Source organism: Siphateles boraxobius, unplaced genomic scaffold (genome assembly GCF_051911475.1).
Source record: "Siphateles boraxobius isolate OS27281-9 unplaced genomic scaffold, OSU_SipBor_1 61, whole genome shotgun sequence".
NCBI classification, from domain to species: Eukaryota; Metazoa; Chordata; class Actinopteri; order Cypriniformes; family Leuciscidae; genus Siphateles; species Siphateles boraxobius.
Window position 1 is genome coordinate 7,618,448 of NW_027509188.1, and position 23,996 is coordinate 7,642,443.

General features: G+C 37.0%; 1 protein-coding gene across 2 annotated transcripts in view; it reads left to right on the plus strand.

Annotated features, from left to right (window-relative positions):
• LOC143718360 (membrane-spanning 4-domains subfamily A member 4A-like) overlaps positions 1-23,215 on the plus strand; it is a 35,671-nt gene extending 12,456 nt beyond the window's left edge. Inside the window, exons 3-9 of one of the 2 annotated variants that reach the window (XM_077209462.1) lie at positions 10,969-11,168; positions 13,093-13,203; positions 13,303-13,371; positions 18,864-19,007; positions 19,341-19,454; positions 22,564-22,644; positions 22,826-23,215. In XM_077209462.1, the coding sequence (XP_077065577.1) occupies positions 10,983-11,168; positions 13,093-13,203; positions 13,303-13,371; positions 18,864-19,007; positions 19,341-19,454; positions 22,564-22,644; positions 22,826-22,885 (765 nt within the window). In that variant the 5' untranslated portion in view covers positions 10,969-10,982 and the 3' untranslated portion in view covers positions 22,886-23,215. Of the gene's footprint in view, positions 1-10,957; positions 11,169-13,092; positions 13,204-13,302; positions 13,372-18,863; positions 19,008-19,340; positions 19,455-22,563; positions 22,645-22,825 lie in introns of both variants that reach the window. The other variant, XM_077209461.1, reaches the window with a different exon arrangement.
• The last annotated feature ends 781 nt before the right edge of the window (positions 23,216-23,996 follow it).

The window sequence follows — 23,996 nt, forward strand, 5'->3', positions numbered from 1 at the left end:
ATAAGAACAGCAGTGCAAATGGGCCTTTATGCTGCGCATTAAACTAGGCCTATTCCTCACAGAGATGCCCTGCCTCGCTATGCTCACTCTCGCTGTCATCACTATCATGATGCTCCACGAGCCCCTCCCACAGAATGTCATCCTCGCTCCCATCAAGGGCATTTGATATGCCCCCCCCCCCACTACCTTGAGCCAGTCCACTACCAATGGTATTTTTGAGATTTTTCAATCTGGTTTTAAGGCACTTCATAGCACTGAGACTGCACTTTTAAGAGTTTTTAATGACCTGTTATTAACCACTGATTCTGGTAATTCTGCCATACTAGTGCTTTTAGACCTCACCGCCGCATTTGATACAGTGGACCACGCAGTTCTTATCTCGCGTCTAGAGCACAGTGTTGGTATCAGGGGCACTGCTTTGCAGTGGTTTAAGTCATATTTGTCTGGAAGATGCTTTTCAGTAAAGCTTGGGGACTTTGGTTCATCTACTGCCCCCCTTATTTGCGGTGTTCCACAGGGCTCAATTCTTGGACCACTTCTCTTTTCATTATATCTCCTTCCCCTAGGAAGCATAATTAGAAAGCATGGCATCTCCTACCATTTCTATGCGGACGATTCCCAAATATATCTGCCCCTTAAAAAAGGTGAAAACTCCCTCGTACCTCTACTAGAGTGTTTAAAAGATATTAAAGACTGGATGTCTTCAAACTTTTTAAATTTAAATGAAGATAAAACTGAGGTCATTGTGTTTGGCCCCAGTCGGGTCAGTGATAACATTTCTGTTGACCTGGGCTACCTGCAACAATTTGCGAAACCCGTAGTGACAAATTTGGGTGTGAAAATGGATAGTGGTTTTAAACTTGATAAACAGATAAATAATGTTGTTAAATCCAGTTTTTATTATCTAAGGCTTTTAGCTAAAATTAAACCGGTTTTATCTCGTAAGCACTTTGAACATGTGATTCATGCATTTATTTCAACACGGCTAGACTACTGTAATGCGCTTTACATTGGCGTTGACCAATCCTCTCTCTCACGCTTACAGTTAGTACAAAACTCGGCCGCTCGTCTTTTAACCGGAACTCGCAAGCATGAACACATTACACCAGTGCTGGCCTCGCTCCACTGGCTTCCGGTCCATTTTAGAATACATTTTAAAATCTTATTGTTTGTTTTTAAGTCACTAAATGGGTTGGCACCTCATTATATTTCAGACCTCTTACAAGTCTATACCCCCCCACGATCCCTTAGGTCTACTGACCAACTTCGGCTGGTCACTCAAAAAACCAGGTTAAAAACCAGGGGTGACCGTGCTTTTGCAGCAGCAGCACCCAAACTGTGGAATGAGTTACCATCACAGGTCAAATTATCTCCGACCATTGAATGTTTTAAATCTCGTCTTAAGACACACTTGTATGCCCTGGCTTTTAACCCAGCTTGAGAGCTGTGTAGTCTTGTTGTTTGATGTGTTTCCATGTGTTTTATATTAGTGTTTTTTCTTGTTCAGCACTTTGTAAACTTTTGTTTTTTAAATGTGCTATATAAATAAAAATGGTATGGTATGGTATGGTACCAGGTCAGTTTCCATCCAGCCCTTTTCCTGGGCACGTACGATAATGCCAGCTGGCATCGTCCCCTTTGGCATAGTCTTGCGTTTCAAAATCACATATGGGGGAGGGTTTGGTCCCATCAGCGAGACACACCAACATTACAGTGATTCGGTTTTTTTCATTTCCAGTAGATCGCACAATAACTGATTTGTCCCGTTTCTTGGCAACAGTGACAGATGTTGGGATGTCAAAAAACACTGGTGTTTGGTCTGCATTCCCTATCTGATCTAGGGGGTATGAGTGAGTTTTCCTCAGTTTAAGCACATATCGCTGAAAAGACAGCAACTTCTCCTCGAACTCTGAGGGCAGGCGCTGGGCCAGACTTGTTCTACGACGCAGTGTCAGCCCTTTGCGGCGCATCATTCATGTACACCACCCAGTGGTGAACTTTGAATTCATTTGTCGGTATATTCAGCTCCTTGGCTATCTCCAGAGCCCTCAGCTGAATGATTTCTCTTGTGATTGGCATCGCATCCCAACGTTTTTCTATCACATATTCATAGATTCTATCATCAAGTTCTGCAAATTTGCCACTTTGAGGTCCACGGAAAGCTTTCCTTTGGCTGTTGGTATTTTTGAGTCGTTCTTTTTGTGCTCACCACCTTCAAACGTTGCATTCTGTGACTCCAATTTTTTTGCCAGCTTTGCAATTATTAGATGATTCCGCCTCATTCACAACCATAAGTTTAAAGTTGGCGTCATAACTGTTTCGAACGTGTTGGTTTATTTGACCAACTTTTGAAGCGCTTTTCTCAAGATGATCTCTTAACCTCTCCATGGTGGCACTTTACTGTTTATTTAATTCATAACACTGTCACTAATTAGCCTATCGTGTTGGCACCCTCTACTGTTTCTCCCTGCTTTCTCCCTTTCCCCCCGTGATTTTGTCTAAATCGCAAATATAAGACGACCCCCCATTTTTCTGCCTATTTTTAGGACAAAAACCTCGTCTTATATTCGGGTATATACGGTATTACTGAGACACTAATTTAGGGAAGAAGTACTAATGACCTGTTTAAGATTTGAAATTGACTTGGATTTAGCTGTCTTGACACGAGACTTGAATCCAAAGACTCAAGACTTGTGACATGCAAAACAATGGGTCTCAATCACTAATGAGTATACTTTCAGACAAATATAATATATATATAATATATATATAATTTGTGCAGCATCTCGCTACTAATTGTGTTAGTGTGTATGTGTGCTTCAATGAAAGCAGCACATTAATATAGAACGGTGATTAAACTGACTGTGGATTCAACCATTCTGATGCCAATTCGAATCAAATATTTTAGACAGACCATAATAAAAAGGCGAAATGAATCTGTACATCTTTAAGCCTACTGATAACTACTAAATCATTAGCATAAACTGTTAGAATAAAACTTTTCTTAAAATTTGGCACAAAAAAAAGTTTGTTCCTTATCTGTTATCTTGTTATCCAATTGGGCCTTTTGCACATGTGACGCTTCAGATGTGGCTCAAGGCCAGGGGATTTCATCCAAGGGCCAAAACCCAAAGGCAAATAAGGTCAAGGGCACGCGCCGAGAGCTTCGCACCTTTTCTAAAAATCCATGTTTATGGTAAGTGAAGCGCTGAACACTTTGTGCAATGTCTAAAATCCATGTTTATGGTAAAGGTCCATGCAAAAATTTAGGACCAGAATTTCGGACTCAGTGTGCATGTTAAAAAATAAATACAACCTCACGTTGTGTCAATCACATTTACACACTGCCTCCGAAACTTTCATCTGTCATAAAAAAAAATTCAAATCAGGTTCAATTATCTGCGTTCTTGGCATCCGTAGCAGGCATTTTGAGAGGTGTTTTGACAATTCAGAGCCACCGTACAAGTGAACGCCAAAATCCAGAACTGTTCAGGATCAATTAATTCACTGAAATTGGTGGTGTTCTTTTGTCAAACTGAGCAACTGACATCCTGAAGTAAACTTAGAATCACTCGGGATAATCCCGGAGCTCCTTGATAAGGAGGTGGAACTCTCCTTCCTCTCTATGCAATTTTAGGATTGGATGGACCCAATATTTCCAACAACAAAGGACAACAAAATCATCCTCACTGCTTGAAGACAGCATTTTGTATTGTTTTGCGGATTTTTTCACAACCGATTAATTAATTCATTAATAAGCATCGCCTCAGTGTGCAAGGTTTCTGGGAGTGACAAATTTTTAGGATGACGAATACGAAAAAACGCATAAGAAAATTTCGGACTCAGTGTCCTATGTGGCTCAGACCCCAGATCCTCACCTTGGGTCCCACTCTAGGTGCGTGTTGTCATCGCAAGATGCTAACAACAGACACTTCCCATACTGGGGAGTGGTCTAAGGTAGCCGTCCAGCCCAGGGGATCTGGTGAGGCCATCATCTCAATTTTGCACATCAACTGTCTATAATTGATGGTTGTATTTCTGGCCCTGAAGTACCTCCTCCAGCAGTTAAGGGCTACCATGTCCTGCGGGTGAACAACACTTAGGTTTCGCAAAATCACCAGGTGCACTGCGTGCCTTGTCTGAACAGGGGTGCGCTTTCCAAAAACATCATTAGCCAACTATGGTTGCAAGTTCCTTCGTTACCAATAGAGTTCAATGGAACTTGCGACCATAGTTGACGATTGATGCTTAGGTTTGGGCACAGTAGGTTCTGCTTTAGGTTCAGGACAAGTTCCTGTCTCTTAGGGCGATTTACACCCTTGGGAGCAGATTTTGGAAATATTTTACGAAGCAGAAGTGTCCTCTTCACCTCTCAAGGGACAGCGCAATGTCCCCTCTGGTTCTCTTTGAATCACACATCACCGGTTAATTGAATTGCCTATAAAATGTGAATGTTAAAAATCCCTAAACTGATCCCAATCCAGCATGTAAAATCCCGAACCAGCATAACAATTTGAGACTGGCACAGATTTTTCTGGATTGTCAAGTTAGATTCAAATAAGCTTGATAACTGAAATGCCAGTTATATTGCTCTGACTGTAATTAACAGGTGGTAATGGTGGAATATTTGCAAGATGCAGACCACTCAAACATCTAGCAAATTTTGCGCCTTTGGGACGAGACAACGGCATGCCAGACTTTCGCCATTGTTTCAGGAATATTCATCATCGAAACAGACTCTTTGTTGAACACGGTTTGTTTTTAAGGCTTTCTTGAAAGCATTGTCTTTCTACCTGGGAGTTTCTCCAGCAAATCGTTTATCATATTGATGGAGATGGAGTCCTCATCCCTTAAGTTTTTTCAGCCCACATTTTACTTGTTTTTAAAGTTTGTTAGGACATTTGTTGAAGGGCCATCTGTTGCAGGATTCCTTGTTGTTCTTGAAGATAATTCTTTATGACTCTGTGACACCATACCTCCCCACTATATAGTAATGAAAAACAATATTTGAAATGAGTAGTATGTCTGAATTCATAGTATTCATAAAACATTTGAAAAAAGTTACTTGTTATGTTTTGCTGGTCGGTAAACACAACGATAAATAATTCAACATATAGACTTTAATTAACTGATGCTCGGGAAAATACAGGAACGATAGACACTAACCTAACATACAACACTGAAACAAGACAAAACACACAACATCGTTTTCAACTAAAAGCGTAAAACTTTGTATGCGTTTCGGTTGTATGTTTACATGACAATGAAATTTGTGTGCCTGAAAACTCAAACTTTTGAAAATGGGCTTCAAAGTGCAAGTTTTTTGAAAACGCCTCTGTATAAACAACAAAAATGTGAATCTCTGAAGACGATGACGTCATTCACATGCACAGAAAGGTGGTAAAGACATCGTTAAAATAGACCATGTGACTACAGTGGTTCAACCTTAATGTTATAAAGCGACAAGAATACTTTTTGTGCGCAAAACCCCCCCAAAATTATAAAAACGACTTTATTCAACAATCTCTTCTCTTCCACATCATTCTCCTACGCAGTTCACATAGAAAACACAGTGCAGTGCTTCCAGGTTTTAAGTCAGAATGCCGGCTCACTATTGGCTGATGCTGTTTAAGTGTGGGCCACGACACATGCGTGTGATGCTGACGCAGGAGATAGCTGATAATGAGCCGGCATTCTGACGTGCACTGTGTTTACAATGTGAACAGCGTAAGTGAATGGGCCTTGAAAGTTGTAATGACGCTGCCTGATGATGATGAAGGTCTTACATGTTTAGAACGACATGAGGGTGAGTAATTAATGACAGAAATTTCATTTTTGAGTGTGTAACCCTTGAAGGTTTAGATTAGAATATACTTTACGGTAATTAAAACGGAAACAAGATTTTTTTTCTAATTTTTTTCTAAGCTAATTTTGCTTGTTTTGAGCAAAAACTAAAAAAAATGCTAGAAAACAAGGCATAATATCTTGTGTCATTTTACTTGTCTAGTAAATGTATCTGGATTAAAGTATTTGGAGATATTTGGACTGGAAACAAGACAAAAATACTATAAAAAAGTATTTTTTGCAGTGTCACTGTTGTTGGTAATTTGACAAACATCAATTGTTTGGTTCACGTCATTCAGGAGTCGGGTGTGGAAGTCTTCCACTAACTGTGGAGCACACAACATGTGCATCATGGACACTTCCTGGAAGTCCAAAGAAGAACAATAGAGTGAAATTCTATGCGGTTATAATAGTCACTCTGGAATGCGTGTGTCATTTGCTACTCCAAAGCATCTAGAAAACCCAGTTTGGAGCTCGCGAGCTCTAGATTCCGGGAGATTTGAACTAATTTGCGGGCATCAGGGACCCGCTATCAATATGCGGGAGACTTCCGGAACTTCCGGGAGACTTGGGGTGTGTACCATGAAGCCGAATAGTCACAGTCTGTCTGCTTAGACTAACCGATATAAAAGAGTGACTTCTAGAGAAGAAAGCACTTTTTTTTTTCAAAACTGTTTAAAACCAGTTGAGCGTAAATGCTTTGTTTTGGAACAATGAATATGTGTTTACGTGGGTATGCAGTAACAACACAATGCCATTTGTTTGACAAGAGGACAATGAATGCTAATGGCCTCAGATTTATTACATTTCTGAGTTGCAAAAAGTTTAATCTGTTATTAACTAAAGACTGTTACCTGTTTTCACTATGGCATTTTAAATCATGCAGCACTGATCATCGTTGTTTGTTTCACATTTTGTTCAGCAGTATTTGCATGCCTGTTTCCAAACCAGCATGCAGATTACTTGCTATGAAGTAAATGCAAAAAATAGGAGCGAGGCTGTACTATGCATATATTCTATTTATTTGCACAGACGCGTTTCGGCACGTGCCTTCTTCAGTGTGCAATAAGATTACAATGTAACCAATCTTATATACCCACACCCATTGACACACCCATATTAACACCAACCAATAATGTTAAAGTGATATCCAGTCCAATAATGTCAGTAATGTTTCAAGCAATCCATTAATGAAAGACAATGACTGTTATACATATAAAAAAATGAATATACAATACACATATCATATTGGTGTTTCGTTTATAAGAAACAACTTAGTGACAGATCTTCATTCATCCCATTCGGGATACATGTGTTTAAGTTAAAAATATACCAAGCCTCTCGTTGTAGGAGGCAGTTCTTACGGTCTACCCCTCTTGGAGACCAATTGACAAACTCTAAGCCCATAAATTTGTGGGTATTGACAGCATGTCCCGCAGAATTAAAATGCCTTGCGACTGATGATTTGTCATCATTCTTTCTGATAGCGCATTTATGCTCGAAAATTCTGGTTTTGAGTTGTCGCTTAGTTTTGCCCACATAAAGCAGCCCACACGGGCAAGTCTGTCAATACACAATAAAAGTGGATAAACATGTGATTCTGCCCTTTACTTTGTATATCCTGCCTGTTTTTGGATGTGTAAACAAATTATCTGTAAGCATAAAATTACATGCTGCACATTTCAAACACTTAAAATTGCCGTGTGTAATTTTAAAGGGAAAAGACGACTGGGTAGGTGCAGGGAGGTGCGAACGCACTAACTGGTCTCTAAGATTGGGTGCTTGTTTATAGCAGCTGCGCGGCAGATCTTGGAAAGTGTGCCATATGTCCGGGTCACGGCTTAAAATGTGCCAATGGCGATGCACAATGTTCTTTAAGCTATTTGAAATCTGACCATAAGTGGATACAAATATGACTGCAGTGTTGTTAGAGCTATTCTGAAAGATACATTTGGTCATCATATCACCCCGTTTAATACTGCGCGAACGCTCTAGACAATCTCGCACTAAGTTATATTTATAGCCCCTGTCAAGAAATCTTTGACATAGTTCCCCCGCTTGTCGCTCAAAAAACTTATCATCATTACAGATATGGCGCACTCTCAATAGTTGACTGTAAGGCAGGCTACGTATGAGAGAGGCTGGATGGAAACTCTGGTAGAGCAAAAAGGAGTTATGATCCGTTTCTTTTCTGTAAATTTCAGTGTGTAACATGTTACCTACCTTCCTCACTAAAACATCCAAAAAGGGCAGGACCTTGTAATCATGAGCCAATGTGAATTTGAGGGCGATCTAGTATTTAGTATTTTTCTTTTGAGCCTGACCACACAAAAAATATGTCATCTATATAGCTGTACCACACTTCCAAATGTTGTTTAAAAGGATTATAATTATAAATGAAATCCTGTTCAAATTTACCCATGAAAAAGTTGGCATAATAAGGCATAATAAGGCACCATGGGAGACCCCATGGCGGTACCTTGGGTTTGTAAGAAAAAACTGTTTTGGAACATGAAATAATTTTTTGTTAGAACTTCAATAGGCAATGTCAATAGGAACTCAGTATGTGACACTTGATTTATCTGTATGTAATACCCTAAGGCTGCTAAACCTGCATCATGCGGGATATTAGTATACAAGCTGGTCACATCCATAGAGCACAAGACATCGGTTGCATTAACCTCTCAAACACATAACAATTTTACCAGAAAGACTGTGGTATCTCTTAAAAAGGATGGCAGGTTATGCACTAAATCCTTTATATGATGATCAACAAATTTAGACAACGGCTCATTTACAGATTGATTCCCAGATACAATTGGACGGCCAGGCGGATTATCCAAACTTTTGTGAATTTTAGGCAAAGTGTAAAACACTAGTCTTAATGGGTAAGTCTGTAGTAAGTACTTGTATTCTTTTTCATCAATGATTGCGTCAAACACAGAGATTTTAGATTTTATCTCTTCACTAAACTTCATTGTGTAAACGGGCATAAAAGTTAAAGTCATCAAGATGCCTCTCTATTGCTATGAAGTACAGCATAAACACATTTATGAATAATTAAAATTTTTTTGTTTTTGTTTGTTTTTTGCTTCTGTGGTTTTTAAACTTCTTATCTTATGAAAGGGCCAGCGTTACCACCCCTCATAAACACCTGATCTCCACCTGCTTCCCCTTTCATTCTGGGAAACAGTATCAGAAGCTACTCATATGACATCTTACTTACATCGGCTTACATTTCAGGAGAGTGAACTCGGGCCTAGACTGTGAAGCTGGTTTAGGGAGATAGATTAGTTTGCACCAATCCTTGGATTTTAGCAGTGTTCATCGCCTCAGTAACTTATACTCCACAGTTAACCTGATCCAGGGCATGTTATATTCGAGGTAAGAGATTCTAAAACCAAATTGGGCCAATCAGCTGTGAACAAAGTGACACATGTCTGATGTAATAAAGTCACTCCCCGTTTTTATACTCCAATTTAAAGTACATAGCAAATTATAATTATTATACCCTTAAACATTCAGGTGGCTTTTGTCTAGGCACTGGACGGTGGTGATGTGAATAGTACTCAATAGTTCAATAGTACTCGAAGATGATAGGCTCCCTGGCGTGATCCCCATTTCAGTCGGCGTCCTTCAGGGAACGGTGGGTTGCATACCCAACCAGGACGTTTCACAGCATGTGATTGGCTGTTTGCTACTGATGTTACACCTAAACTCAGGATCAAAGCCTGAGTTGACAGAGTTGATGATCAGCATCAATGTTAATAACTACTAAACTAGTAGTGTTTCAACAACATGCAGTCTACGTTTATAATAAATAAATTAGTGGTGGGCCGTTATCGGCGTTAACGTGAGACTCTTATCGGGCGATAAAAAAAAATCGCCGTTAATCTATTCTCAAAGTTTGGTTGGGATCATAAAATAGCTTTTTCGAATATCGTTATATTTTCGCGCAATTCCAATGTGTAGCAGCCTAGTATATTTGACATAATTGACGCCGCGCCTACTGTCACAGATCGCGCAGCAGGGTATTTTCCTGTCAGGGACACAAGGTGTATACTTTTAATTTTAATGCAATTACAAGTTGTTAAATGAGTTTATTCGAAGCGCGCTGTATCTTTTTATGGGCATGAGCGATGCTCAATTTACAAATGAATCACTCTTTTGAGTCGATTCTGTTCAAAGACTTCATCAAACAAGTTGGCAGATCTGTCTAAATCGGTTCGCGAATCAATTTGAATGATCTGTTCAGTTCCTCACGCACTGAATCGTCTGAAGCGCATTCAATCACACTCGACTCGGAGTCGTAACAGGAAGATTTAAGAACATCAAGAGCGTTGGATAAAGTGGCCGTGGACCTACAGTACAGTCTAGTGAAAGCAAATCTGCAAATGCATCATATTTTTGCCAGCGATGAAGATATTTATTAGTTAAACATCTTCGTATGCTGTCTGTGAATGAATGATTCCACAGGACGATACATTCGATTTCATTTCATTCAGGTAATACATTTTACAACCAAACAGATTATTACGCCACGATAGCACTACTAAAAAGTATGACATGTTTGGCAATGCAAAAACGGACTGTAGCTACGTCATGTTTATTGTTTTTTTCTCCTTCCAATTAGCCTACTATGATAAAAAAAAACGACGAAAACATGTTTCTTGTTCAATTAATAAACAGTTTGTTTGATGACAAATCGCTAAAGATGAAATTGGCCTCCCTTTCTGTCATTGTGAGTGTGCGTTTTTTTCTTTTTCTTTGTTCTTTTTTTGAACGATATTCGACTTTTGCTCCTCTATTGTCGAATGGCATTTTTGGCAGAAATTTACATCCCTACGCGAAGCAAACTATTCTCAAAGATTTACTTTTAGTCATTATTTGGGTAGCACACATATTCTGAACGCCTTCGGCAGAATTCAAATGAGCCATTTTAATCTAGATTAATTCCAAGATTACAGTGAGATTAATCTAGATTAAAAAAATGAATCTATGCCCACCTCTTTAAAATAAATATAATACAAAATGTTATGAATTAACTGGAAAGTTTTTTATAAAAAAAATCTGTTATAATCATCTAGTCTTGATTTACAATGATTTTGTACAGGTCGATTTCAGATTCAGAAAGAAGAATGTCACACACTGTCATACCCATGACCTCCTCGACGCTTGTCATCCAGTTTCAACCACCAACACAAACACCAGCAGCTGCAACTGGGACAAATGTTCCTGTGGCTGTTTATGGACAACAGCTAGCAGGAGTTTCACCTCTTCATGGACTTCAGACATTTCTGAAAGGCCAACCAAAAGCCCTTGGGGTGAGAAATTATTCATAAACCCAAATCATTTTTATGTGTTTATGTCAGTGTGAGTGTTATGATTTGGTGCTATTGGTTGTTGTGGACAGTACTCCGCAACAATGGTTGAAAATAAAGCACAGTTTATTAATAACACAACCCAAAGTCATAGTCCATTAAGCAGGCAGAAGCTCAGAGCACAGTAAATCAGTCCAAACAAACAGATCCAGAGAGCAAGACAGGAGTGGGAAAACCAGGACACGGTCAGATATCAAAGACCAGGAACATAGAAAACAGGAAAAACGCTCAGTAATGCTGTTAACACAAGGCTTCGTCACAAAACAAACAACTGAACTGGGTTAAATAGGCAGAGAGAGGAAGGGATAATGAGGTGATGAGAGACAGCTGCACATGTTTACACAGATGACAGACAAAGCACTATGGGAAATTGAGTCCATGATGGCGGTAGAGTGAGCGGTAAGAGTGCCCTCGGGCTGGCGGGTGTAACAGTGAAGTCTGGAAAGTACATGAATAAATTCTGAAAAAGGACTGGTGCACACATGAACAAAGCATACTACTGTAATTCCTCAAATAAAAACCGGTAGTCAATTAAACGCCGGGCTTCTGATAGTGGCCGGGGGAGGGGTCAACACAGACAAATAAAGGCCGGTCTTAAATTAAGGCCGGGGAAAATTTAGTGTTGATAGGTAATCTCCTAAGTGCCTTTCATATTATGACATAACGTAACATACTCATTTCCCACTAGATATTTTCCTCTACATCTCATCAGCAAATTCGATTTTAGCACACTCTGCAGCAGCTGAGCACTGAGGAGCCGATGTACAGTGACGTGACATCACTGCCAAATTCAAACTTTGCTTTCGTGCTATGGCTGGCGCTGAGCTAAAGACGGACTTTCAGCGCTGATCATACCGTATATCACAACTATTCAGTGTTTTTAACCACATAATGTTTATTTTAGGTTTCATACATTTAAATATATCTAATTTATAGCAAAACAATACATTTATAGTTTGTAAAATACACAATGGTGTCTATGGAAGCAGCAATAACAATTCATTCAAATATATTTGCCGAGGTGTTTTATTCATATCAGATAGTAGTGTAAGCAAAGTACACTTGTATTTCGGGAGAAACTGATGAATTCACGTGCTGTAATAAATCCAACAGACAGGAATCTCTGAACTGTGGCCCAAACAAACATCTCACGTTACAGATCAAGATCATTTATAAAGGTTTTTTAAACGACAAAACAAACTCACTTGCATGTATTTGATAATCGGAATAGAAGATAGTTGATGACATGGTAAGCAAGTTTGTTAATATTTAGAAATAAAAGTGCTACATCTGTCATACAGTGCTATTTTGGCTGTGGTGAATCACGTGCCAAGCATGACGCGTCACCATGGAAACAGGGCGGGCGGGGGAATCGTGATGCTGCCTTAACATAGTGATGTCTGTCAGCCATCGCGAGAGATGACTGCATCGTCCATCGGCCAAATCCTATTATTTATCAAAAAGATGGAATTAGAAATAAAGGCCTGCCTCTAACAAAAGCCTGCTTCAAATAAAAGCCTGTTTCCTTCTGCAGTTCAGGTAAATAAAGGCCCCGTTCTTTATTAGAGAAATTACGGTAATTTTTTTTTTTTTTTTTTTTTTTTTTTTTTTAAGAAAGTGACAATGCAAAAAATATAGTGCTGATATTCTGCTGATATAATGTATCAGTCACAGTGTAGAATGATTTACGGATGAGCAATATATGTCCATTACACATTTTTTAACACTTTGCAACTACTAAACAGTGTGTGAATTCATGCAATGAGGGTACCTAACTACAGCTGTTATACATTTATCTTGTTCATGTAATATTGTTCCCCAAAGTTTGATACTGTTTTACTTCATAAGACTCTCTTGTCCTTCACAGACTGTCCAGATAATGATTGGTCTGTGGACTTTCCTGTTGGGAATCGTGTCTACAGTTTATGCAGATTCCATCTTTGTCTTTATTGGTATTCCTTACTGGGGATCTCTCATCGTAAGATACAATTATACAAAAAAAAGTGTTGTGTCTTGTATAACACAAGTTGTGTAGTCCAACAGAAGCCTTGATTTTTGTCTTTCTCTCTGCTCTCAGTACATTATCGCAGGCTCACTCTGCATTGCTGCAGAAAACAATCGGAATTCACCCTCCAGTTTGTGTTTGGTATGTACACAACACTTCTTGTTTTTCAGAGGTACTGGAAACCCTATTGTGTTTGAACTGATTTTCTGTAGTGATTTCTTCTTGCTTATTTTTCTGCCAAAAAAGTGTATGGGCATCAGTGACCATAATTCGTAGAGACCCCAAACTCATCTTGAGTAATGGCGAGAAACAAAATTATTTTTTCCCATGAATCCTTGAATGTAGATAAAGTTTAAAAAAAAAAAAATATATATATATATACATAGCCTATATATGTTTTTTTTTTTTTTTTTTTTTTTTTTTTTTACTTCTAGGCCGTTAGTCCAATCTTCACTAAATTTTGCACATTGCAGCTAGGGATGTTGCTGGCAAAAAGTTAGCAAACTAATTTTGATTAATCCGAGCATAGTGCCAAAATAAGTGAATCAAGCAACGCTCATTTTCCAAAAATTGACATTTTTCTCCTGAATGCAACACACAAACTTAATTTAATAGACAAAGACTACAGAACACATCGAGAATTTACACCAAATTGTGTCAAAGTTGGACCTAGCCGCTACAACAGAAATTGTAACACTGTAACTGAAGGATCAGTAAAGTTAAAAAATGTATATGAATCTTCTTTGTTGGATGTCAAAACAAAAATTATAATATGACTAGGCTAATATAAAAACATGTATGCTAGTAGCCGATCACATTTCAGTGACTAATAAACTCAAATTTGAATGGCCCACCTTTATGAAAATTTACATATTTGTATATTGTGTGAAAACTAGTATGTCTACCAAATTTTGTGGAAAAAATAAATGTGTAACCTTCTGATATTGTATTTCTTAAGGTGTTGACATTACAGTTTAAGCTTAAAAGTTCACACAAATACACCGTTTAAAAAAGGTTAGAAGGCCACACATATTATACAAATAAAAAGAACATTACGGTCTGGTTTCACAGACAGGGCTTAGATTATGCCAGGATTAGGCTTTAGTTCAATTAAAGCATTTAAATAGCTTTCATGAACGTGCCTTTGAATAAAAACATTACTGGTGTGCATCTTGAGACAAAACACTGACATTTTTTAAGATCTGTCAGTGCAAGTTGTTTTCAGTTAAAACAGCTCAAACATGCAATTTTATTATATTTTTGTCTTTGACTAGCTTAAACCTTGTCTGTGAAACCGGGGGTATGTTAAATACTTTCGTATACAGAAAATGTTGAGCTGCAAATGATTACTCCACAATCACTTGAAATTGACCAATGACATGCAATTCATTTCAATTTCAGTTTCACACGAGTCCAAATACACGCTTCAACAGACAGCGTAATGTCTTTGCCATCTGTGCAATATGTGGATACATACCGCATGATTTTTGCCACCAACTGAGAGGGTTTTCGTCAGCAGGAAGCCTTTTTCCACCATTTTTCAAATTAACAATGCAGCCGCACTGCGCTGTACTGGATAAGCTAACATAAACAAACCGTGTCAGTTACGAATATTTGATGAATAATCGAAAATTCAACTTTTCATTTGAAAGCCCTACCAAATACTCTGAGATTTTGCAGCAGATGCCTTTGAATGTTTTCCTCTCGTTTCAACGTGTCTTCATACTTTTGCTGGGTGTGGTAGAATACCTTTCCATCTATGTTTTAACAAGCTAAAGTGCTTGTTAATTTGAGGAGTTCTTTTTCAAAACGCTATAAATCCATTTCAATAGTTTTCAGGAAAATTAAATTTTTTACCTAGACCCACACATTTTGTGAATATTCAATTTATCCTGTTAAAATGTTTAATTGGTTGAACAATGTTGAACAATGATTATTAAATCAAACAACAAAATTGTTTATGATAAATTAAACGTTTTTTTTTTTCAAAACGCTATAAATCCATCCATTTTTTTCAAAACGCTATAAATCCATCCATTTTTTCCAAAAATGTATGGTTTGTCTTAAAAAAAACGAGAACATGCAACATATAATCAGGGGCTCATACTATAAATTAATATAAATTAAATTTAGTAACACATTTAGACTAATAGTCATTTGGTGCAGAACCTGAAAATAGTAATGATATCAATAAGCTATTCAATAATTTATTTAGTAATTCATTCAGAGTCAGTTTTAGTAAAGTGTCAAACCCGTAACAAGTAGGACCAATTTGTCCACTACATATGCATGAAAAAAAAAAACGAATTATTAAAAATATTCAATAATGATAACGATATTCAAAAGTAGTGATGGGCACCCCTCCACCGCATGCACACACACATGCATGAATAGGCTACACAGTATGTGAGCAAAGCGGAGCGCCGTGACGCTTAAATATAAGTAAAAAAAAAAAAACTTAAACATACGTTTCATATTTATGTTTAATAATATGTTTTTTATTTTTATTTCATCTATGTTGATTATATGAAAAGGGAACCACATGAGATGAGTAGGCTAAGATAGGATCATAAGATGCCCAATATATCGGAAAACATTTGGAATGGGTCAGACATGATTTTGACCACTTATTAAGTTTTGTTTAGTAGAAAGCCTTTCTTTAAAGTGAATTTCGTTTTGTATAAATTGTATCTTCATTTTAATCAATGTTTCATCAACAAATTGACTGGATTAATAAATAAGAAGCAAATATAGCAGACATATAATCAGGACACGGAGGCGCCCGCGCGTGAACTGGAGCGCGTCTCATAAATGAACCGAAACACAGCAATACTTGCCTCTAGTAGTGGGAAGTTCGGATCATTTTACTGACTCGGATCTTTGAGTCCAGTTCAGCAAAATGAACTAATCTTTTTTCGAGTCATTTCATTCATTTCAGCATAATATAATTAAAATGGCATGATAAATATCCCAACACATCTAGTACTAACGAAAATGTAGAATACATATGTAAAAAGAATACAAATAAACTATAGGGTAATGCAGCCAAAGCCAAACTATAAGAAACCTAAATGTTTTATTAATTGATTAGTTGTTGGGTCTTAAGTTCAGGCTATTGCAGTCTGATTCTGTTGGGTCACCTCACCTCCTGATCAGAGACGTTCTTTCCTTTGCAACTTCATATTTATCAGGTTAGTACTCCTCTCGTGTCTCGAGATGTTAGGTGTCGACTCGCCAGTGTCTGACTCTGATCTGTCTGCTGGGCCGACCGTGCCGTGTGTGATACAGCAGGGCCAGAAATAGAAATGATTATGATCTCTCGAGTCTCGAGTTCGGGTTCGGCCGGGTCCGAGTCTTTCGTTCTTCCTGTCAGTCCATATAGGCTATGCTGTCAGTACCGGAAAGAGAAACGATTAGTTCATCTCTCGAGTCTCGAGTTCGGGTTCGGCCGGGTCCGAGTCTTTCGTTCTTCCTGTCAGTCCATATAGGCTATGCTGTCAGTACTGGAAAGAAAAATGATTAGTTCATTTTCTTCGAGTCTCGAGTTCGGGTTTTAAATCCTTCGTTCTTTTGTCACGTATCCGCTGGTATCTCGCATCAAATACAACATTAGATTCGTGTTATTGACTGCGTCTGAATGTATATTGTTTTATATTTAGGAATTAAAATACAAAATATGTGCAATAAACATTATCTGAAAAATAAAATTTCCATCTTATTAGCCTATTTTTCCCTGTCATGAACGATGATGAACGACACATCACTACTTGCCTCACAGTCCTGAGAAGTATACTTCTATATAAAAAAAGTATACTTCATCTATAAAAAGCTTGAAATGTCTACTTTGAAACAAAACAATAAAAAAACTAAAAGAAATTGGCTACTCTCTGCGACTGTAGGCTAATTTGAAGTGTGTATTTCTCTCTATATGCGCGTTCACTAATGCGAAGATGGCGAGTCAGCATAGTCAACTTTATCTTTGCAGCTGACACCAACAGAAAACACTAGTTAAATTCAAAAATAAACAATTCAAATGTTTCATGCATAATCATTACATTTGTCGGTTCTTTGTGGCAAGCTTTATGCGTGCGTTGAGATGCGGAATAGGCAATTAAAAACGCTTATTATGGTTTCTCTCCCATATATATTTAAGTAATTAGATCAATATAAATATGTGATTAATCTAATGGCTTAAATTAACTATTACTAGTCAACTAGAAAACTAGCACTCATTTTGAGGAATGAATAAACATAAACAAACCTCTGTTCAGAGTGCCGCCGTGCTGGATTGCGTAGAACGCTCAACGAATTCTGATTAGTCCAGAGGATTTATAGTTTAGGCTAAAAATAGGTTTGGCGCTTATCGCGGTTTGGAAAGAAACTGCATCTTGCAGTACATTTAAAAAAAGGAAATATAGCTATTTGGCATGAAACGTTGAAGGAGCAGTGAATAGGTTCAGTACACAGAAAAAACCGCGTTTTGGAAAAGAGCTCTTCACTGTAAACCCGGATGAGTCGAATCTACTTAAGAAACTAAGGTAACTCGTTGCCTTAATTTAATTAAGTAAGCATAACTTAATTGCATCAAGTTTTTCTTACTTAATCCATTTAAGTTTTGTCAACTTAATTCTATCTGTGATCTGAGGAAGTGTACTCCCAGAGTGCTTTGCAGCATTAATAAATTAATTGCTTTGTTTTACTATTTTAGGCTTTATTTTACCATTACAATTGTATTTGCTATCGTTATTGGGGTTACACTGACAAGAGACAGCAAATAAAATTGTATTGATCTAATTAATTAAATTAATTTAAAAACAATGTGTTACCATTGCTGAATGTTGAAGTCTGTGTGTGACTCAAGCAAAATTGCAAGATATTGTCACAAATATAGAGGGGTTATATCAACCCAATTAAAATTTTATGCCATAAGTGTTAGCAATGAAATGTTAAAAGAACATTATTATACGTAAAATATAGTTATCATATATATCATTAATAAATTCATTCAAAACATGGAAATAATTTAAGTATAAATATATATAATATTTATTACTTCACTTCCTTTCAAATCATGTTACTGATTTCATGTTGCATCACTGCATCAATTGGAAGAAAATTACAATAATATAAATTAAGTTCCCACTGCCCAACCAAAGGGAACACTGATCACAATAATGGGAGAAATTTTAGGAAACCAACATGAATTTATGAAGTCAACTTATGTGACGTTCTCTCAAAATTGTTAGTTGTTTTGACAATAACATTCAAGATGACTGGAAAATGAGCAAATGCAACTAAGAAGAATGATGACTGCAGAAGTCAAATAAATGAGTGAAAAGTCTATTAAGATTTACCCCGCCTCAAAAACCATTTGCCCCGCCTGCTTTTTTTCCCCTTTTTTTTTTTTGCTTTTGCAAATTGGTACTCAAACCAGTTAAGTAATGTGTACTTGGGTTTTCTGAGTAAAGAAGGCATAGCATGCAAACAGTACAGATTACTAAAAATGTTTAAGTAAGTTCAACTAATTATTCGACATTTAGTAAAGTTAACTAAAAAGTGTTAGTTAGAACAACTGTTCGGTTTTACAGTGTTCATTTATTAATCCATTTTATGTTTTGTTTTTCTACCTATAGGTGAAAGGTTCACTTGGAATGAACATTTTCAGTGCTATAACTGCAGGCATTTCCTTTATCGTACTTTCAGTTGATTTGGGTATAGGGCCGTTGATGTACAGTTACTGCTGGGGTAATGATTGTTATCTTGATACAAACTACAGGGTATGTCGCCAACTTTTATCCTCACATTTATTTAGTAATTACAATAAGATTACTGTGTGGTCAGTACTTGTCAAAAGTCAAGCTATAATCTGTCCAGTCTTTTTTCCCAACATTTCAGAAGTTATTTATAGATCTCTTGCTATTACTGATCATTTACAATGCAAGAAGGCATTATACATTAATTTTAAACTCAGTCCAGTTTGACCTATAAATATGGATGATATCTCAAGGATGATAGATTCTGAACTTCTGAACAGCCTGTGTACTGATGTGAGTGCTAATTATTAATTATTTTGTCATTATTATTTGTGCTAATGTTGAATTCTCTCTCAGATTCTTTTCTTGGGAATCAGAAGTGTATTGTTGATATTCGCCTTCCTTCAGTTTATCATCTCCATCTGTCTGTCAGCATTTGCCTGTAAAATCGCCTGCTGCTGTTCTCCACAGGTGAGTGATGCGTCAGGTCAAGGGTTTTTAAACGTGTTTGTCAGCTGAACTCCTCAGATATGCATATAGAATGGAAATAGTTACTTTTAAGGGTGTTCACACTTGGGTTCACGCTTTAAAAGAACCAACAAACACTAAAAATATTTATTTCTTAAATTTCTCTTTTAAATGTCCAATCCAAAATCCACAAACTTTTATGTAAAATTCTCAAGCTTTATAATTCTCTCCACAAAAATGTTGGAAATTATGTGAATGTAAATTAAGTGAATTAAGGGTTGAACTACCTCAGATTTGTTTTAAGCGACTTCGATGTCACCGGGTGACGAAGGCGGAACTAAAAATCAGATTGTCATTGTGAGTGTGAAGACCATAGTTTGGAAGGAAGTTAAGTACATGATTCCTAATTGTTTTAGAAGCACCTCGTCTGTGTTCATGGAGGCATTGTGATATATTGGAGGGCTCGTACCTGTTTGCTGTTTCTCTCTTTCGTGTGGTTGAAGTTGGTGATTGGAAGGCACGTTCTTTTTCTCATCTAAAGCTCCATGCAGTCATAATAATGTGGTGCTCCCAGAAAGGTCTGATGGTGTAGCTAGAACTAAGATAAGAGAAACGTCTCTCTCTTCCATTATTTTGTCAGATGAAGTTGTGGACCCATCTTTTTCATTTCAATGGGTTGGCTCTGAGAAAGTTTTTAAAGCTCTTTTAACTATTGATATAAAAACTGAACCTGGAGCAGATGATCTAAGAAAACAGTTGCTTCCCATCGGCAGCTAGCCTCCTTAACAAGGCCCGGGTCCCCCACTGACACTCCCCCCTTGCAAATTACTCAAATGTCTCTGCACATGTAAAAACTTTCTTCTCATTTCATGCACAACCTGGCACATTGCACATACTTGTAGTTAATCTTTATTGTTGTATATTTTATTTTGTCAATTTATATTTCACTTCATATTTATATATATATTCCTACATTTATTTATGTCAACTGTATGTTTGTCTGCATGTAGCACCTTACGACCAAAGCAAATTCCTCGTATGTGTAAAACACTACTTGGCAATAAAGCACCTTCTGATTCTGATTCTAAATCCTTGTCTTTTGCAGCTTGCTGCAACTATTATTGCTGAGCCACTAGCCTACATTTTTAATTTATCCTTGATAACAGGAACAATTCCTAAGGTTTGGAAGACGGCCATGGTTCGTCCACTATTTAAATGTGGTGATCCTAGAGATTTAAACAATTATAGACCCATTTCTAGGCTTTCATGTCTTGTGAAAATATTTGAAAAAATGGTAAATCTGCAGTTGCGCTCTTTTTTAGACGAACATTGCATTTTGAAATCATCAGTCAGGTTTTAGACCTGGTCATAGCACCGTCGCAGCTGCTACTCGGGTACTGGATGCCATTATAAGTGGTATGGATAAAAAGCAGCATTGTGCTGCCTTGTTTATAGATTTATCTAAGGCCTTTGACACTGTGGATCATTCTTTACTTCTAAATAGATTGTCATTAATTGGACTAGACTTGGCGGCCTGTAGATGGTTTGAAAATTCTGACAAATAGAACACAATGTGTTTCCATTGATGGTGTCATTTCAAGTTTTCTTGAGCTTTTGAAGAGCGTCCCACAGGGATCGATTTTAGGTCCAGTTCTTTTTTCGATTTACATCAATAATATTGGTACATCTATAAATTGTCATCTTCACCTTTATGCTGATGATACAGTCATTTATGCTATTGCCCCTACAGCTGACCAGGCCCATTTTGAGCTAGAATCTGCTTTTACAGCTATAAAGAAGGTTTTTGTTGAATTGAAACTGGTAGTTAATGTAGGCAAATCTATTGATCGTGTTTATGTCTATAAATATTTGGGGATTTGGATTGATGACAGGCTCTCCTTTAAAACGCATGTTGATGAGTTGGTAAAGAAACTAAGAGTTAGGGTTTCTTTTATAGAAATAAATCCTGTTTGACTCTAAATAATAGAAAACAAATAGTTGAATCTACTTTTTTACCTATCATTGATTATGGAGACACAATTTATATTCATGCCTCTGCTTCTGTTCTAAAACCTCTTGATGCTGTATATCATAGCGCTATTCGTTTTATCACAGGGGACAGGTTTAGTACCCATCATTGCATACTTTATCAGAAACTTGATTGGTTGCCTTTAAAATCTCGTAGAGAAATGCACTTTGCACTTTTTGTGTACAAAGCTCTATATTAATTCACTTTTAGCTGTTAGAAGGTCTGATTATCAGACTAGAGCTCATGGATGGCTTTTACTGCAGATCCCAAAGATCTCCTCTGAATTGGGTAGATCTGCTTTTAATTTTTCTGCCCCTCACACTTCGAATGAATTACAATTCACTTTTAGACTGAATGATCTGATTCCTTTACGGGATTTTAAACGTCTGCTCAAGGATCATTTTATTACTGTTTGTGTTTGTTTTTTGTGATTGTTTTTGTTTTCTTTTATTGTTTTCTTTTTATTTTTTGTTATACTGTATTTGTAGCGATGTCGTGATGCGGTTTGACTAGATATGATTTTTAGCTTTGATGACATTTTTAAGTAGTAAACGTAACTATTGCAAGAGAGTATAGCCTAAAAAAATAACCCCTTCACACACACACACACACACACACACACACACACACACACACACACACACACACACACACACACACACACACACACACACACACACACACACACACACACACACACGCCAGTCAGACCAATTGCAGCAATGCATCACATATGCTTAAACTTTTATGTAGCCACGCAACAATAATTTCAGCATGCATTCACTGTACACACGACAAAAAAAAAACAACAACATTAGGATCTACTGGGAAATGTCATGTTTTTTTGTTTTTCAGTTTTATTTTGTTTTTTCAATTATTTTTAAAAATCCAGATGAAGGTGTAAGGTTCCACATTAGGACATTTCAGTCCAGATTTATTTTCAGGATTTCTGTCTTTTGTTTTTTCTATTCCATTCGAAGTATATTGATACATGTAATACTAAAACTGTCTGTCAGTGTCATTGCATGTGTGGCATTTCACAGTAAAGAAGACATAAAACTCTACATGTGTATTTTTCCAAAGGTGCCGTCTGTTCCACAAGTTATAACCGCACAGCCCTGTGATTTCAGGCCCAATCATTTCCAGGATCTTAACAACTCAGAGGTAAGAGAAGCTTTTAACCCTACCCCCCAAAAAAAATCAACAAAACAATGTATTATTTGAATTTAGTGTCACTATATATGAACTGGAAATGTGTAAAGCACAAAATAATGGTTGCATGAATTGTTTAATAATATCAATATTTAGCCTAGGAAGTTGATCATATATATTATTTTTCTTGCAGATATCTGTGGTCAACAACCCTGCCATGTATCACCTTCCTGCAAAAATTCCTCCACAGTGAATTAAAAAAAAAAAAAAATATTAAAAGTCAACAGATTTGAGGTGGGACACAGGTTTTTCCCAGTGATTTCCTGTCCATTATCTCTAAAGTTATTTCATTCAAAAGAGAACAATAAAGCAAAGAAAGAAATTACTTGATCAGATATTAATTTTGTGTCTCAATGTGTAAATTATTCACATTAACTATTAGAATAGATATTTTTTAGTTAAGTCAAGAAAGTTGCCTAATAATTAATGAAACTGTATAAATTGTTTTGAATAACTAATTGCCTAACACAGTATAATATGTAAGAATAAAATATACAGAATAAAAAAATGGCCTATTCATGTCTCTTTTTTTGGTACCTTTCACCTATGTTTAACCAGGCAAGGCAATTAAGGGGTTAGTTCAACCAAAAATGAAAATTCTGTCAATAATTTTCTACCCCTCATGTCGTTCCAAACCCATCAGACTTTCATCTTCATAACAAAAAATTAAGATCTTTTTGATGAAATCTGAGAGATTTCTGTCCCTCCTTTGACAGCTACACAGCCACCACATTGACGCTTTAAAAAGTTCATAAAGACATAAAACTAATCTATATGATTTGAGCAGTTTAGTCAAAATTTTCTGAAGTGGCACGATAACTTTTTATGATAAAAAGATTGAATTTAGAGTTCCTACTGAGGCTTTGATTTATAGTTTTTTAAGACTTTGAGCAAGAACATATCACAGAGAAGCATTATCTAAAAGTTTGTTAAAGCATATGTAGTTTTGTTAAACGTTATTATGTTAAAACATATTGTTCCCTTTCAGTCGATAACGTCGGACGTAGTCGACGCCGACTGAAATGTGATCCCATTTCAGTCGGCGTCGACTACGTCCTCCGTTCCCTCCTTCAGGGAACGGTGGGTTGCATACGCAACCAGGACGTTCTTCCCTATCTAAAAAGATTAGGCCAACATCAAACTATTTCATTTTAGTAAGGTCAAAAATATCTGAACAATTAATCTGTTCTTCCTGCAAACACTCAGTATTGATCATCTATCAACTCTTAGAAAGAAAATTTTTTTGTAACCACAGAAAAATAACTCTTTTATAGCACGTAGCTGTGATCGCATCGTAAAAGTGA